This window comes from Squalius cephalus, assembly GCF_949319135.1.
Source record: "Squalius cephalus genome assembly, chromosome: 17".
NCBI classification, from domain to species: Eukaryota; Metazoa; Chordata; class Actinopteri; order Cypriniformes; family Leuciscidae; genus Squalius; species Squalius cephalus.
In genome coordinates this window covers 9,728,548-9,746,899 of record NC_137138.1, presented here as the reverse complement: position 1 = coordinate 9,746,899, position 18,352 = coordinate 9,728,548, and the positions used below count along the sequence as shown (strand labels likewise).

Sequence of the window (18,352 nt, the reverse complement as noted above, 5' to 3'; positions counted from 1 at the left end):
CAATATAAACACATATTATAGGTGTAAGTTAACGTAGTAATTCTGGAAAAGACAGAAACACGGTTTGGAAAATGGATTCATTATGTAGGCTACTCGTTTATTTACTACGTGATTGTTTTGTTGTTATTGTTGGTGGGGGGTTTGGATTTGTAGATGTCAGCAATTAATATTAAGAATTAATAGATTCAAATGATGATTCGTTTTAGCGTGTATATGTTTCAAATTATCCAAAATATGTCATGAAATTTGAATGCGTTTTAATGGAGGATTCGTTTTTTGAACCGTCAATCGCCCCCTGGCGGAATAAAAAAGTCTGTGCCATTGCACAACTTTTAATAGCCTCCTCCCAAAGTTAAATACAATGGTGGCGCTGTTTCAGTGTGTCCACAACTATAGGCGCCGCCCATACTACGAACAGAGGGAAAACACCCCGTTTTCCATAGTTTTTTCAACATGTCCAGCAGGATTTTAGAATAAATATACTAATGGCGCCTTTCAGGTATATATTTATACATTTGGGCCGGGATTTATCTTTATTTTAATTTAGCAGTTTCACTTAGAAAACACTCAGTCGCTTCGTATGGTTCCTTGAGTTGGATTTTCAACATAGAGCAATAATGTTCTGTAGGAACCAAACTTCCAGAGCCACTGTGGCCCGCGGATCCGCGATGGAGATGGAGGTGAAGAGAGGCCGATTCCGCCTGAGTGTGCTGGAGGATTCCGCTCAGGTGAGCGACCGCAGCATCGCACCTGCGCATGTGCAGAACCGCCACAAACTTATCACAACACTACCGAAAAAGCTCAATTTTATTGATCAGATGTTGCTCATTCACATCCCAGGAGACTTTGTGGAGTTATTGTATGTGTATATACAGGCCTATCAACATGTCCTCTGAAGTTTCTCGTAAAATGCTTTAGTAGTAGCCTAGTCTAAGTGAGGAATTGAGACAATTGTATATACAGTAGGATTATTATATGGAGCTACGAAGGGCAAAAGTTTCCATTGGATTTCAATCTAGTCTATTTGGTAAAATCTGATTTTAGTGTGCATGATTGTGTTGGAGTTTAGATTCTCTATCTTAGGCTATTGTGTAATTATGTATTACATGAAGTAATAAAACATGGATCTGACTGCATTATGTCGTATTGTTAAAGGGATAGTTCACCCAAAATTGAAAATTATATCATCATTTACTCACCCTAAAGTTGTTCCAAACCTGTATGGATTTCTTTGTTCTGCTGAACACAAAATAAGCTATTTTGAAAAATGTCGATAACCAAACAGTACACCTTTGACTTCCATAGTATGGAGAAAAAAAATACTATGGAAGTCAATAGGGTCAGTCAACCATTTTTCAAAATATCTTCTTTTGTGTTCAGCAGAAGAAAATCATACAGGTTTGGAACAACTTGGGGGTTGAGTAGGCCTAAATGATAACAGAATTTTGATTTTTGGGTGAACTATCCCTTTAAATCATGTATTCACTGACATATTGAATAGTTATGCATTAATCCTAGACAGCATTCGACCATTTACAAAGCATACTGTTGATTTAAAATATTTTTGTTGTTGTTGTATAATCAGTGTTTTTTTCTAGACTGATTTAAAGACTGACTTTTTAAAAATTTTATAGCCTTGTGTATTCAAGAATCTCTTTCATGGTTTTTTTTCCCCCTCGGCAGTAATCTCACACGTGTCTCTAGTTTCAGAAAAGTAACAACATTTCAATACACAACATTTCTCAGAGATCAAATTATCTGAGCAGTGCTATCCACACTCATTTTATAGCAACACAATAAAACTTTCCTCTGGCTTTGAATTCCCAACTTCACATTTATCATGCTTTATGGCAGCGGCACTGACAGTTCTATTAGCCTACTTCAGTTATTCTAAACAGGAAATTGGAGCTATATAATTAGCCAATTTGCTGTAATGATTTATTAGAAACAAACAAAAGCATGTTTGAAATCGTTCTCTGACTGAGACGTGATCCTGAGGGTATTTCATGTCACTGCTTTATTGTCAACAGAGCGGCCAGGCATTGAGTAAGCGGCAGCAAGATTTAACATACAATTAGTCAGGGAGAAATCTTTTCAAGAGCGAATACACACGTGCTATTCTTTGGAAGTGTGCCGAGATCAATCTTCAGTAAGTGCATTTTTGTAACTGAACACCTCATAGTTCGCTATTTACTCGCCCTCATGTCACTTTAAACCTGTATGGCTTGCTTTCTTCTGTGGAACACAAAAAGAGAATTTCTAAATAATATTTTGAGCACTCTTTTCAGTATAATAAAAGTGAACGAGGAGTGTGCTGTGAAGCCCCTAATTAAAAGTCATTTAGTAAATTATACAAGATATTTCAAGTCTATTGAACTTGAAGCCATAGAGCATGCAGTAGAAATGCATCAGTGCATCAAATGATGACAATTTTCATCTATAGATGAACGATTCCTTCAAATGCACAATTAAGAACTGGCCGTCATTAATACAATATAAATCATGCATCAAAAATCACACTGACATTATTATTTGAGTCTAGGAACTTCATAATTAAACATAAAAGATAAATTGTTCCAGAATCAAAATCCCCTATACTCAGAAGTATATGAAGTTACCAGCTGTCTGAAATCATTCTCAGTCATAGTACAAACGTTATCGGTTTACAGTCCATACCAACCATTAAACTGTCCACATTATCTAGGCCTAATCTTTTTTTTTTTTCTTTGACACATATTCAGTTGTGGTTTTGTGGTTTTTGAGGACAGTTTAAATTGATAATTACATTGGTTAATTCCTTTAATTCGTTTGATTTTTATGCATAAATAATTTGTTCCGGATTGGTAAACCCTCAGATTTCTTATTAACATACATATGCAGTTATTTGTGGTGATTATAAAACACACACTTATATCACTCCCTTTCAACTCTTACATAACTGTGGCTCTTTACGTCACATTTGAGAGGATGTGAACAGATTAAAGAGGTATTTTACTGGCTCACTATATGCAGACCATAAACTTAGAATGAGTACAGAAATAGAAAACAAACAGAGGGTTTTGTTTTAGCGCCGTTTGGCTCTTTGTTTCTTGCTGGCTGAATGTTTTCAGAGCTCTCGAGTGTGTGTTATGAGGCTGTGGTTTTTCTGACACATTAGGAAGAATCTCAGTGCTGTGTTATTTTAGTCTTTTTTTATGTACTATACAGTATTCGTATTTTCAGTTCGCTTTTATTTGTATATTTTCAATTTTGATAAATGCTTTTGTCATTTTAAATAGTTTTTGTTTTGTTTTTAGACATTTCTATTTAATTTAGCTTTTAATTTATTTTTTATTTTTTTGCGGTTATAGTTCTTCAACTCCAAATTAATTTATTTCAGTTAGTTGCCAAGGCAACATTTCTTATTTTGTTAAGTTTTAAAACTTAAGTTTTTAATCTGATGTTTATATTTTATAGTATTTCAAGCAGCTTTATTTCAATTAACGAAAACTATCTTTAATTATAACATTATAACAGCACTGCTTTTAAGATGTTAAATACTAAGAAAGTAATTGGAACAAATATTATTTATATTTAAACTGACAGTTTATTCAAATGCAACTAACAAGTTTCATTTTTGGTCAAAAAAAATGTTAATTCGAGTAAACTGGGCATGTGACAAAATTAACCCCATTTTACAGCACATCTCATGCTAATCTATACAAGTGGCTTAAAATACTTCAGAATAACCCTGAATTGCACTTTCTGGAGGTAAAGCTAAATATCCATACAGATTGCTTCAGCTTAACTGAACTTAATTACATGAGACAAAAGACATGCTTTTGGGGTTCAGGGCTTAGCCTTAGATCATGGCTTATCTAAGCTTAAACCCACTGAAAGCGCTGTCGGTATGCGTGTAGTTTAGGAGGAGGATTTTCCGGAGATAAAAAGAGTTAAAAAAATAAAGTAGGTGCTAGACCATATAGTATAATCTTTTCCTTGCTGCATTTATTTATTTTGTATTATTAAATGAATATTTATTTTTGTATTATACACTTTTTATTGTTATATAGTTAACGATGTATAGGCCTATATGTGTGTGTGTGTGTGTGTGTGTGTGTGTGTGTGTGTGTGTGTGTGTGTGTGTGTGTGTGTGTGTGTGTATATATATGTGTGTGTGTGTATATATAGGCCTATACATGAAAAATTTCTTGATATAAACATGAAATAAAATATAAACATTAAGCAAAAAACTGGAAATAAATAAAAACTAAAACTGAAAAAAAATAAAATCAATTAAACCTAAATACATAAAATTACAAAAGCAGATTACGTAATTACTAAAAATTAAACTAAAATTTACATTAAAACCTAAAAACCTAAACATAAAACTATAAAAAAAACACTGATATATCAGCCAACATCTGCCATTTTTGTTTGTTTGTTTGCTTTAATATGCATCAGACGGTCAGTGAATGGTTTGGGTTAATGGGTTAATTGGGTTATGACTACTCTTGTCTCTTTCTCCATCAATCTGCAGGACTGTGAGGTTCAGAGGCAGATCGAGAGGGAGGTGAGGATCAGAGAAGGGACCTGTAAGCTTTTAGCTGCATGTTCTCAGAGAGAACAGGCTCTGGAGGCTTCCAAGACTCTCCTCACATCCAACAGCCGCATACTGGCCCTCATGACCCAGCTGCAGCGCATGAAGGAAGCCCAGGCTATGCAGAGAGCAGGACGAAGGTACATCTCTGAGTCTTTGGGCTGGGGTATTGATGGATAGTGAGTTGGAGTGAAGTTGGACAGACAGACTGGATGGATGGATGGATGGATGGATGGATGGATGGATGGATGGATGGATGGATGGATGGATGGATGGATGGATGGATGGATGGATGGATGGATGGATGGATGGATGGATGGATGGATAGATAGATAGATAGATAGATAGATAGATAGATACTATGCTGTTTCCGATTTTGGCTTAAATAATAAATGTTAATGATAAAAGAACAGAATAAAATAAAAAGTATAACATTATGATACCTACCTGTTGTAATTGTTTTGCTATAAGTGCAGTTAAAATGTTGCCTATGTCTGGAACAGAGCCTTTGATCCATTGATTGAATGGTTTCAGGTCATCTGATGGAGGGTCTGAGCGATTACCTTGTACTGGAAAAGTAGCCATTTCAGGTGGGCTTACACACAGAGAAAAACGGAACATCTCACCATATGTAGGCTATATTTATTTACTTTGATTTTTTTTTTCTTTGCTTATCCTCAGATATTCGTATTCCTCTCATGTGGAAAGACTCAGAGTATTTCAAAAACAAAGGAGGTGAGTTTGACAAATATATAAGCCCACAAAGTCATTTTTGTCTGGTTTTTTTGCACATATTTTCTGTCTTCCTGTCCTTCTGTTCAGAGCTGCACCAGTGTGCCGTGTTCTGTCTGCTGCAGGTGGGCTCAGAGATTCACGACACAGATCTCGTGATAGTGGACAGGACGCTCACAGACATCTGTTTCAATGAACCAGTGATATTGTGAGATGCGTTTCCTTTTACTTCCTGTTATTTCTCCAAAATGAATGGATCACTTGTTGACTTTTTACACTTTTTTTCATGTCAAAAATGTCCTTTAAATTGTCAATATCTCATCATGTCATATTTATTAGTGATAATGCTTGATTAATGTAGCCTTTAAATCATTTCTGACAAAAAAATCTCAATAGTTAAATAAATCATTATATATATATATATATATATATATATATTTTTTTTTTTTTTTTTTTTTTTATAAATAATAATGATCTTTCAAGTCAAATATCCTCTTGTGTCATCATATATTGTGTTGATAGCACTGACGCACCTCCAGGCTTTGACCTGCGGATGGAGCTCTACAGCTGCTGTGTGGAGGAGGAGTTCAGTGTGGGCTTCTCCACTCGGAGACTGAGCCGGCTGGGAAGTGCCTCCAGTAAGAAGTTCATGGCAACTTTGGAGACAGCAACTTCCTGTAGTTCCCATGGCAGTAGAACCGTTTCGGGAGGAGGGAGTTCGCCCGGAGGAGAATCACCGGTTCTGTTGCCCGCTCTGTCTGTACGGTGAGGTGGCGGTATATATGCTATCACCTACAGAAATATCTCATATACCATATCTGTGTACACACAGATACATTGCACTGGAAAAATATTAAATGTTGAAACAGTCTCACACAAGGGGCTGCATCTGCCAAAACCAGTTTACAAACATAAACAGATGCATCTATAGTAACTGTCAGTCACAAACAGACACACCTTCACTTTTTATTTTCTTAACATTCGATCTGTCTGAGACGAGTGCCGAAAAAGCAAAGCAGAGAAAAAGAAAGAGATGGATGGAGAAAGATGTTGAAACCAGTTAAATATTTTTAGGGTGAATCTCATAAAGCCTGCCAAGAACATGTCTGGGTCATTTCTCATATTTCAAAACATCTCTGGATTAAAAATTAAATGTTGTGACATTATTTTCATGAGGATAAAGCACCACTTAAAATAATTGATCTCTTTTCATTCTTATTATTTAATCATTTTAATTGTAATTATACATCATTATATTTATATTTATTTTACTGTCTTTTTTTCTTTCTTTTTTTTTTTACATTACAGAATCATCATTGACCCTAATGAAAATTACAAACTCAAAATTAAAATATCTGGGGCCATTAACAATTTGGGTGGACAGCTGTTTAATTGTCATAGAATTTTTTTTTTTTTTCATCTTAATGTACAAAAATATAAATTAATTGTTTTGTAAAATATATGCAAAATATATGAATTTTAAGTGAAAATTCTTTTACTTTTTTCATTGAATATATGACCTGGACATGTTTTCTTGAAATGTCTCCTATAAGGTTTCACTTCATTAAAAAATACAACAGTGTTGTTGGATTATTTTCAAATTAAGTTTTTCTGATTGTTTTATGTACATCAACTCAAAAAAATTATTATTGTCAGTTCTAAATGTTCTAAATGCAGTTTTATCAGAACTGAATATCAGAACTCAGTACCACCTCTTGTCCTCAGGGGCCCTAAATATCACCTCCTGGCCCATACATCTCTGACCCTGTGCCACGTACAGAAATCTTTCCGAACCCATGACCTGACTATATCAGACACAGGTAAGAAACCCCTTGATTTTAATGTTCACAGAACCCATTAAATATGTGTTTTACGTATAACGAGGTCCAAAAGTCCGAAATACAATGAAAATCTAGGATCTGTAAAAAAAGTTAATTAAAATCTAAATAGATCTCTAATGATCCATCCATCCATCTGTTGTTTTTGATCTGTTCTTGTTTTGTTTTCTGTTTTCATCTGTATTTCAGAGGACTCTTCGTTCTGGTTGCCTCTCTATGGTAATGTGTGCTGTCAGCTCGTGGCTCAGCCTCTCTGTATGACTCAAGATGTCATGTGTGGAAAACTCAGAATTCGGGTATGTAAAAAAATCATTTATTATTGTAATTAAAAATAAATGAGCATTATTTTCCAATTCCCTATTCAATCAGCTTTCATGTATTTTTGTACCCTAGTCAGAGACCGATCCTGAGGACTGGAGAGACGTCTACGGGGTCCTGAATGGATCTGATTTGAAGTGTTACCAGCAGCAAGATGATACCGACTCTTTAGAGACACTAGTGTTTACTATTCCTATTAATAAGGTGAGGATTATCAATGCATCAGTTGTAGTGGCATATTTTAGTCAACAGAGGGGATTTAGGTCAAAGCAGTTATGTTATGTTATGTGAGTTATTCCAGGAAAAGGCTGTGAAACGTGCTGCACGTGCTTTTCAATCCAGTATTACAGCATACATGCTTTTGAAAGTTGTTTACTACATGGTACTGCTTATGAAATGCAGAATTTGTTGTTTACACCTGGTCTTGAAACTAAGTATGTGCATTCTTGCTTTAGGAAACTCGTGTGCGTGCCACAGAGAGAGATCCGGCTCTACATACTCAGAGTATCACCATAACCAACCAGTGTGGCGAAAAGACCACTTACACAATTGTCACGCACACACCTGAAGACACACATAGCTGGATGGAAGCCTTCTGGCAGCATTTCTATGACATGAGTAAGTACCAGAGCTTCCTAGAATAATAATAAAGCAAGAAAGATATTAAAGCAAAGATAAGTTCTGCAAAATGACTACAAAATAAAATATCTCTCTCTCTCTCTCTATATATATATATATATAAATTAATATGTTATTTTTGTAAACATTTGTTGACATGCAACCGCTGGTATGTCCATAAGGAAATAATGAAAAGAAAATCAAAGCTCTATCCCTCATCACTATGCAAATTTCCTTATTGTAGGGGAAAAGGAACAAGATTCCTTTTTGTCACGTTGATGTTATGCAAACAACACTGTCTCTGATACACAGTGTTTGCTTCAGGCACAGATAATCTCACTCTTAAAGGGGTCATCGGATGCAAAATTCACTTTTATATGGTGTTTGCATATAAATGTGTCTTTGCAGTGTGTGGACACAACCACCATACAATGAAAAAAATCCATTCACTCCTTTTTTGTGATGCATATTGCTCATGCTCCGCCCATAACCGCTGACAGACTGTCCTGTATTTGCATATTTCCACCCTCAGCCATTTGTATACTGTCCACCATGGGAGCACTTTACGTGTCTTGTGTCGACAAGCCCCACTGAAGAGAGGTGTGGGGTGAGCAGTTGCTCATTATCATTTAAAGGAACACGCCGTCTTTTTTGGACTTTAGCTTATTCACCGTATCCCCCAGAGTTAGATAAGTCCATACATACCCTTTTCATCTCCGTGCGTGCCATAACTCTGTCTGACGCACCCACCACTAGCCTAGCTTAGCACAAAGACTGGAGGTAAATGGCTCCAGCTAGCATACTGCTCCCAATAAGTGACAAAATAACACCAACATTTTCCTATTTACATGTTGTGATTTGTATAGTCACAGCATGTACAAATAACAAGGTCACATGAGACACAGCCATCTTCTAACCGTATACATACTGGGAACTATATTCTCAGAAGGCGAAGCACTGCTACTTCTGTGGAGTGATTATCTTATCTAACTCTGGGGGATACGGTGAATAATCTAAAGTCCCAAAAAGTCAGCGTGTTCCTTTAAAGAGACATGCACCGAAACGGGTCGCTGTGAACAGAGCTGTTTTTGAGGAGGTAAAAAGGGTGTTGTTTTACACAACCTTTGAGGAATTTTAACCAAAGTATGTTACACACTTTACATGAAGACCCTAAAGAATCATACCAACTTGTGGAAAATGGGCATCCAATGACCCCTTTAAAGATGGAGGTCAAGTCCTTACAGGCCTAACTCTAAAACAGAGGTGGGATCACAGGCCTGTTCTCTTCCGTTCCCAAAATGAGACCAGTTTATGAACTGCAGCCTTCATATGTTGAAATGAGAGTGAAAGGCATAGGCCCATTAGTACTTTTTAGTGTATATATATAGTCTTATGTAATTGCATAATGCTAAATTATTTTCTGTATTTATGGGAAGTTCAATCAAAAGTTCAGTTTGCAAGGCTCGATTATAAAGTTTACCTTCGTAGTAAGGCAATTTTATATTTAGCGATTCATTTCGAAATGTATTAATTTTGCTGGAGGGGCCATAGTGACTGCATAAAATTAGTGAAAGTTTAAAAGGTATTGCACAAGCAATAATTTTTACACGTGACCTTGAACTTTGAAAGGAATCCAGGCTTGTTTTAGAGTCTGATTGAGCAGCGCTCTGGCGACATGTTTTTGATACCAGTTAGGCCTGACTTTTCTATTGTGAAATCTGCATTTATTTATGGGAAGGTGAAGACTAGAAAGACTAGACTTCTTTTCGCATAACCCCTTTTTTAAGTTCCTTAGCAAAATAAGCAAAGAGCTAAAGTGAGCAAAGAGTGCCTTTGAACACAATACACCTTTATTGTTATACAGTTGTGGTCAGGCTTAATGGCACCCCTGGTAAATATGATCAAAAATGGCTGTAAAAAATAAATCTGCATTGTTTATCCTTTTGATCTTTCATAAAAATACTTCGCCAAAATCTAACCTTTCATTTAAGTAAAATAATTGAAAGTGGGGGGGAAATCACATTATGAAATAAATGTTTTTGGGTCCTAGGGTGACTAGGAACATGAAATTGTCTGGCTATGACTTCTTGTTTCACAGGAGTTTAAATATGAGGAAACACAAAGGCCAAATCCCCTTAATCATCCATCACAATGAGGAAAACCAAAGAAGATTGTTCTGACGTGCATCAAAAGATTGTTGTGCATCACAAAATAGAAAGTGGCTGTAAGAAAATAGCTAAAGAATTGAAAATCCCTATTTTGACCATCAGTGCAATAATAAAGAAGGTTTTGAAGGTCTTGGGGTCAGAAGCCTACCCCACATGTTGTTTGGGAGGGTTTCAAGAACAATCCTTCTCGCTCATCCAAAAATAAACTCCAGCAAATTCAGTTGTCAGGCACAATAGGGGTTATGCGGAACGCCCGACGTTCGAACCGGAAAACAGGTATAAGCATTTCCGGTTTGCACTTCCGTACGCATCTGCAGCGGTAGGTGATCTCTGAGGTAACTTATTTTTCACTTTTTTAGAATACAATTCTTATTTCTGTTTTAATTAAAATGTCACGAATGCTTAAGTATCAGAAAAAAAAAAATTATAAAAAAATTAAATGCAGTCTTCATTTGATTGTTTTAATCGTCTACAAGCAAATATAAAAGGTTAAACTACTGATAGCATACAAGTCTAAACTAACTTACTGATAGTTAGCTAACTGTACATCGGGTGCCATTAGCAAAAGCTACATATACTAACTTACATAAGTTACCTTCATAATCATGAATAAATGAGGAGGCGGAAAACTTAAATCCTTTATCTAACGGAGTACTCGGGGCTCTGGAAGTCCGTTTGGCAATACGACGTACATCTGAAATGGATAGAATGGGTAGCTCCTGTAAACACCGGCTATAAAAGGTCGCCATTCCTACGCTGTGTTTACCTCAGTAGCTGACGACCGTTGTAGTTATATCTGTTTTGTAGAACCCGGAAGTATGTTGCGCATAACCCCTATTGGAACTTCAAACGGCACAGGGTTCTGTGGTCAGATAAAACTAAAAAAATAGCTTTTTTGCTGCAAACACGCTGCGTGGGTTTGGTGAACACAAGGATAAAAAGTACCCCATGTGTACAATTTAATATACCGTTGGATCTTTAATGTTGTGGGCATATTTTTCTTCTTGAGGTCCTGGACTTCTTGTTCAGATACATGGCATCGTGGATTCTATCAAATATTAACAGATAAAAAATCGACGGCTTCTGCTAGAAATCTTATAATGGGCCGTGGTTGGATCTTCCATCAGGACAATGATCCAAAACAAACTCAAAATCAACACAAAAATGTGTCAATGAGCACAAAATGAAGCTTCTGCCATGACCGTCCCAGTTCCCTGACCTGAACCCTATAGAAAATGAGTGGGGTGAACTGAAGAGGAGAAGCACCAACTTGGATCTGGGAATCTGAAGGATCTGGAGAGATTCTGTATGGAGGAATGGTCTCTGATCTCTTGTCAGGTGTTCTCCAAACTCATCAGGCATTATAGGAGAAAACTCAGAGCTGTTATCTTGGCAAAAGGAGATTGCAAAAAGTATTTAATAAAAGGGTGCCAATATTTGTGGCCAACGTGTTTTGGAGAAAAACATTTATTTCATAATGTGATTTCCCCCGCACTTTCAATTATTTTACTTCAATGAAAGATTAGATTTTTGCAGAATTTTTTAATGAAAGATCAAAAGGATAAACAATGCAGATTTATTTTTTACAGTCATTTTTGATCATATTTACCAGGAGTGCCATTAATTCTGACCACAACTGTACAGTGACTGTGACAGTTAGATATGGTTTTAGTTTTATAACAGTTTGGCCTGAGAAAATGATAATGGAAATAAAAGGTAGAACAGGGAGGTTTTGATGATCTTTTTTTAGGGGTGATAAACAAGTTATACTTGAATAAATGTAAACGTGTAATTGCACGTGTTTGCATTCTTACTGTATTTGCATGTGCATGGCCAGTTTTTTGGGAATGAGGAACTGATGCACTTGAAGGACAAGTGTTATCATCACTGACATAAAAAACCTACCAAACTGGATTTTTCCCTAATCGTTCTTCATGGGTGATGAACTGATGGAGGAGAACAAGAGCATGAAAAAGTACAATAAACCAAAAATAACTAGTGTCAACAAGTTCTGTCGCTGAACTTAAACTGAGTAAACGAAATTGAAATTCGGCTTATTATTTGACTTTTGTTGTTGACATTTAATATTTTTAAGAATCTTCAGTCTTATCCATACAACTAGTTCAGGATGAACTGTCATTGTATGAGAAAAAGCATCCTCTGAATTTGTTCTTTTGTGTTTCACAGAAAAATAACAGTACACTTGAGGTATCATGAGATAAATAATATCAAAATGTATTTTGGGGGGGGGGCACATGATGCAAGCGGTGAGGATAGACATGCTTTAGTGAGCTCCTCTGATTAGCTATATTATTTGTCAAAAATCCTTCATTAATCTCCCTAACTGGAAGAATTTTGAGCCTATTAAGTATCTGGAAATTCATTATTGTTCATGGCAGAACACAATTTACGCTGAAAAGGAAGTAAAACACGACCGATTAGCAACACTCCCGAAGCTAACAACCTCGAAACGCTGACCAGTATGGCCGAAGATGTGGAAGGTGAAGTATCGTTACAGACTCTGTGAAAGGAGATCAAAGCCAGCAAAGAGGACATTAGCAAAAAAATTGACAGGATGACCATTGACGTTCAGTCCAAATTGACCCGTATCGAAACCTCTATGACAACATTATCTGAACAGATGGTCGAGGTGGAAGCTAGAGTAAGCGCCACAGAGGATGACTTGAGAGACACTCGTTCGACAGTCAGTTGCTTGGAGAAGGAGGTCTCCTACCTTAAAGATAAAGTGCAAGACCTGGAGAACAGAAGCAGGGGATCTAACATTCGTATTGTTAACTTACCGGAAAAATCCAAGGGATGCAATATGGTTTAGTTTCTGGAACACATTATCCCAGAGATCCTTGGCGCCCAGAGATCTCCTCTGACAATTGAGAGGGCGCACAGAACAGGAAATATTTTTTATAATTATTGTCACCCCTAGAATTTTTTACAAGTAAAATATCTCTGAAGTATATTCCCATTAATATTTACCTTTTTTTTAGCACACCAGGTTGACTAGGAACATGAAATTGCCTGGCTATGACTTCTTGTTTCACAGGAGTTTAAATATGAGGAAACACAAAGGCCAAATTCCCTTAATCATCCATCATCACAATGAGTATAACCAAAGAATATAATACTGATGTGCATCAAAAGATTGTTGAGCATCACAAAATAGAAAGTGGCTGTAAGAAAATAGCTAAAGAATTGAAAATCCCCATTTTGACCATCAGGGCAAAGAGGACATTAGCAAAAAAGTTTCTGGATAACCCTTTGGTATTGCTGATAGTACCCTAAAAGCATGGGCAAGTAAAGATATAAAGACACTGGAAGACTTGTATGCCAATGACTCTTTAATGAGCTTTGAATTGCTATCTCAGAAATAAAAAATCCCAAAACATAATTTCTTCAAATATTTGCAAGTCAGACATTGGGTCAAAGAGATCACCCCCCAGACATTTTCTAAAATTCCAACACTGTCGCCGTTTGAAAATGTTATGTTTAACAAGATTGTGTCCTCCCCAAAAGGTATTGCTTCTGTAGGATACAGCACATTAACAAATAATTTTAAGCCATTTGACAACTTAATCTTGAAGCAGTGATGGGAAGGAGATCTTGACTGTACATATGATCTCACACATCATCAACTCATCCCTCCATACTGACATTTTCCAAAGCGACTTACTCGTTTTTGTGCACTGCACAACATCAGGAAGATCAGGCCTTTCCTAACTGAGCATGCAACACAACTTCTCGTCCAGGCCTTGGTCATATCTAGGCTTGATTACTGCGATGCTCTTCTGGCTGGACTTCCATCATGTGCAACTAAACCTCTACAAATGATTCAGAACGCTGCAGCTCGTCTTGTCTTCAATGAGAAGGGCCCACGTCACTCCTCTGTTCATCTCTCTGCACTGGCTACCACTCGCTGCTCGCATCAAGTTCAAGGCATTGACGCTTGCTTACAGATCTATCTCAGGCTCAGCTCCCTCCTACTTTCACTCGCTCCGTCGAGTCTACATCCCTACCAGAAGCCTACGATCAGTCAATGAGCGACGTCTCGTGGTACCATCACAGAGAGCCACAAAATCACTTTCCAGAACATTCTCATTCACGGTTCCATGCTGGTGGAATGCTCTCCCCACCCTCATCCGGAACGCAGAATCCCTGACAACATTCAAAAGACAACTGAAAACCCATCTCTTCCGTGAGCACTTAACCTCATAAGAAAGAAACATTTCTTTCCTTTTCCTTTAATCCTCCCTTATCGGGCTTATGCTACTCTGAACAATGCCTGAACTTCGTATTTTGAGCACTTCTTGCGTTGTTTTTGCCTCTTCACGATGACTCGCTTAATTTAGTCCTAAATTGTAAGTCTCTTTGGACAAAAGCATCTGCTAAATGACTAAATGTAAATGATCTGGTGGAGTAGGAATGTGTTATGGAAAGAACGCAGGCTATTTTAATATCTACCAAACATAGACAAATCAAATTTAATATTCTGCATCGAACATATTATACACCTCAGAAACTTCACATGTTAAGTACTGATATATCTGCATAATGTCTGAAGGCGATTTACTCCATATGCTTTGGAATTGTCCTGTTTTGAATGACTTTTGGGAATATATAATTGATATATCGTCAAAGATTATAGGTATTCCAATTAGTAATGATCCTAGAATTTGGATATTAGGGGATACTGATTTATTAGGCTCCGCTCATCATAAAAAGTATTTCACACTGTTGGCAGGAACTGCGGGAAAAAAAAATATATTAGTGAACTGGAAATCGACTCATTCTCCATCAAAACAGTGGATCAATGAACTCATTTCATATTGCACCCCTGAGAAAATCCTTTTCAATATTAGGAAAGACTTTTGGAAAAAAATTGGGATCTTTTCTGGAGCATTTACCTTCTCTTATTGCAAATTAATTGCAATGACATTCCTTATTTTAGATTTTATATTAAGGATTAGTACAGATATAAGTGAGGTCTGAATTGCGTGTTGTTGTTTATCTTTTTCTTTTTTTTTTGTAATGTTATGGATATATGTTTTGTTTCATGTATCATAACTGAAAAAAAACGATAAAAAAACTATCCCTTCAATAATTTGTTTGAATGGATTTGTTCTAGTTTTTTAGCAGACGTTTGTTATGCCAACTTGATGCAATGCTTGTTTCAAAATATGTTTTTTGAGTGTGACTTGTCCTGTCATATGCCCTGTTTAAATCTTTTGTCTGTTGTTAAGCCTCAGCTAAAGGTGAAGATATTTTCCCTTTGTCAAAGTAGTTTGAGGGTTTTAAACTTGACAAGGAATGTTACTGAACGTTGTACATTTTTGTTTCCCAGTGGCTACTAAAATCAGGTGTCACTCAACTACTGGTATGCGGACAAATTTTGACAATCACCTGAATTCTTTTTTACATATTATCTTCAAAATATTTCAGCAATGCCTGATTTGCTAATTTGCACCAATACTAATTTTTCGCAGAATAGATACACGATACCAGCTGTACTTTCTCGTCTCTCATATCTCTGAGAGTGAGTTGCCACACAAACCCGCCTCCCCTCACTCACTTGTTTTCTTTGCTCCGGTTTGAATTTCAGCATGGGATTGTGCATATTGCACATCATTTTACACATTCCCAAATGTGTGAAGTGCGTACACGTAAAGCCGCCTCTCAGTACTAAATTGAGTTCTTTTTTCGCTGCAAATAATTTAATTTAGCAAAATAACTAGATTAATAATAAATAGTTGAGAAAGAAAATGCATGTGTATAATGCATCTGTGCGTGAGGTCTTAAAGTGTCAGCAGCCTAAAATACCTGCTGCCAAATTATGAGATAATATTCAAATATATCTATATGGCAGTTTTTCCATGGTATCAATGTCAAAATTGTGGCCAGTGAGTGGCTAGTAACTTTGGAAAACGGCTGGTGAGCAAAAACTTAATTTCAAGCAGATAGTCGAGCTAGTAAGCCCCCACTCTTTTGCTGCAAGCCCCCAGATACCAACCAAAAAACGACAGGCACCATTACCACCCGCACCAAAGCCTGCGGGCCCAGCTCGCCCTCCCCCTCCTGTGAGAGCTCTTCGGCCTCTGCCACAACGCCAGGGCCCACACCATCCTCCTTCTGCTCGAGGTGAACCAAAAACAACTGATACCAGCTCTCAGTGATGTGTTTTGGGTCCCCGCTCTGATAACAGTAACTTTCTCAAATGTTTACAGAACAAGCGGGAACCCAGTGTGCCTGTATCTTTCTCTATTGCTGTTCTATTACAAGATAGAAAGTCTAAGGCCTTCAATAGCCGTGCAGCAAACTTAACTAATCTGGTGCCTATTACACGTCAAAGTAAGATTGATGTGGGGACAAAAAGTAAGACTGTTAAGTTAGCACTTTTAAACATTCGTTCACTTAAAAATAAATCACTTCTAGTCAACGATTTAATAACCACAAACAACCTGGATTTTATGCTTCTAAATGAAACCTGGCTAGAAGACAGCTGCAGTGCAACAGTCCTCAATGAAACAGCCCCTCCGAACTTTACTTTTATGAGTGTCTGCAGAGCTGTTAAGAGAGGTGGGGGTCTAGCTGCTCTTTTTAAAGATATCTATCAATGTAAGCAAATATCATTTGGGAATTACCCTTCTTTCGAATATCTGGGTATTGTGTTGAAAGGTGCTCCACGCATTTTACTTATCATTATTTACAGGCCTCCAAAATACTCTCCAGCCTTTGCTGAGGACTTGACAGAACTGTTATCAGCAATTACCTCAGAGTTTGACTGTTTTGCCATTGCAGGAGATTTTAACATTCACATAGATAATGCAGAAAACAATATGGCAAAAGAAATCAAAACTGTTTTAAAAACTTTTGATCTGACTCAGCATGTACATGGACCCACACACAATCGTGGACACACTCTAGATTTACTTATCAGTAAGGGTCTAAACATTTCATTAATTGTTATTAAGGATGTAGCACTGTCTGATCATTTCTGTATTTTCTTTGATATATTGATCTCTCCTGCCATTGAAGCTAAATCTGTGTCTGTCAAGAAGAGATGCTTAAATGAGAACACCAGTGTACTATTTATGAAGGCTATATCCTTAACACCAAGCATATCTGCAGACTCTGTTGATTTTCTCCTTGATTCTTTTAACTCAAAAGTTAAAGGTATAATTGATGATATTGCTCCTGTTAAAGTCAGGAAGAAGAGTGGCAGACAAAAAGCACCTTGGAGAAACTCAACAGCAGTGCAAAATATGAAAAGACAATGCAGAAAAGCAGAGTGCATGTGGCGGAAGACTAAACTTGTAGTCCATTATAACATCTACAAAGACAGCCTTCATGCTTTCAATATGGAACTAGGCAAAGCTAGACAGACTTTCTTCTCATATATTATAAACAGCAATTTAAACAACACACGCACTCTTTTTGCTACTGTAGAGAGACTGACAAACCCTCCAAGCCAGATTCCCAGTGAAATGCTCTCAGAGAACAAGTGTAGTGAGTTTGCTTCTTTCTTCTCTGAGAAAATCAGTAATATCAGAAAGGTGATCAGCAGCACATCCTTGAGTTGCACTGAGGTCAGACAGATCAAACCACCTGAGAAAGTAGTTACTATGTCTGATTTCAAAGAAATTAATGGCAAAATTTTGGAAGAAACTGTACAGCACCTTAAAACATCAACCTGCGCTCTTGACACACTTCCCACATCATTTTTCAAAAGTGTGTTAAACAGTTTAGAAGCAGATCTCCTAGAAGTGGTAAATGTCTCACTTCTCTCTGGGAGTTTTCCAAACTCCCTGAAAACTACAGTTGTCAAGCCCCTCCTGAAAAAGAACAATCTGGATAAGACCATATTAAGCAACTATAGACCGATCTCAAATCTTCCTTTCATAGGCAAGATCATTGAAAAAGTTGTCTTCAATCAGCTGAACAAATTCTTGAGCTTGAATGGATACTTTGACAATTTTCAATCTGGTTTCCGACCGCACCACAGCACAGAGACAGCGCTCATAAAGATAATAAACGATATTCGCTTAAATACTGATTCAGGCAAATTATCAGTGCTGGTACTACTCAACCTC

General features: G+C 37.0%; 1 protein-coding gene across 4 annotated transcripts in view; it reads left to right on the top strand.

The window, feature by feature from the left end:
- The window catches only part of rtknb (rhotekin b), a 34,146-nt gene that overhangs the window by 97 nt on the left and 15,697 nt on the right, over positions 1-18,352 (top strand). The window contains exons 1-11 of one of the 4 annotated variants that reach the window (XM_079898227.1): positions 402-499; positions 629-728; positions 4,520-4,719; positions 5,114-5,169; positions 5,261-5,314; positions 5,402-5,519; positions 5,834-6,076; positions 7,037-7,131; positions 7,339-7,445; positions 7,543-7,671; positions 7,923-8,085. In XM_079898227.1, the coding sequence (XP_079754353.1) occupies positions 486-499; positions 629-728; positions 4,520-4,719; positions 5,114-5,169; positions 5,261-5,314; positions 5,402-5,519; positions 5,834-6,076; positions 7,037-7,131; positions 7,339-7,445; positions 7,543-7,671; positions 7,923-8,085 (1,279 nt within the window). In that variant the 5' untranslated portion in view covers positions 402-485. Of the gene's footprint in view, positions 1-401; positions 729-4,519; positions 4,720-5,113; positions 5,170-5,260; positions 5,315-5,401; positions 5,520-5,833; positions 6,077-7,036; positions 7,132-7,338; positions 7,446-7,542; positions 7,672-7,922; positions 8,086-18,352 lie in introns of those variants that run through there. The other 3 variants (XM_079898229.1, XM_079898230.1, XM_079898228.1) reach the window with 3 other exon arrangements.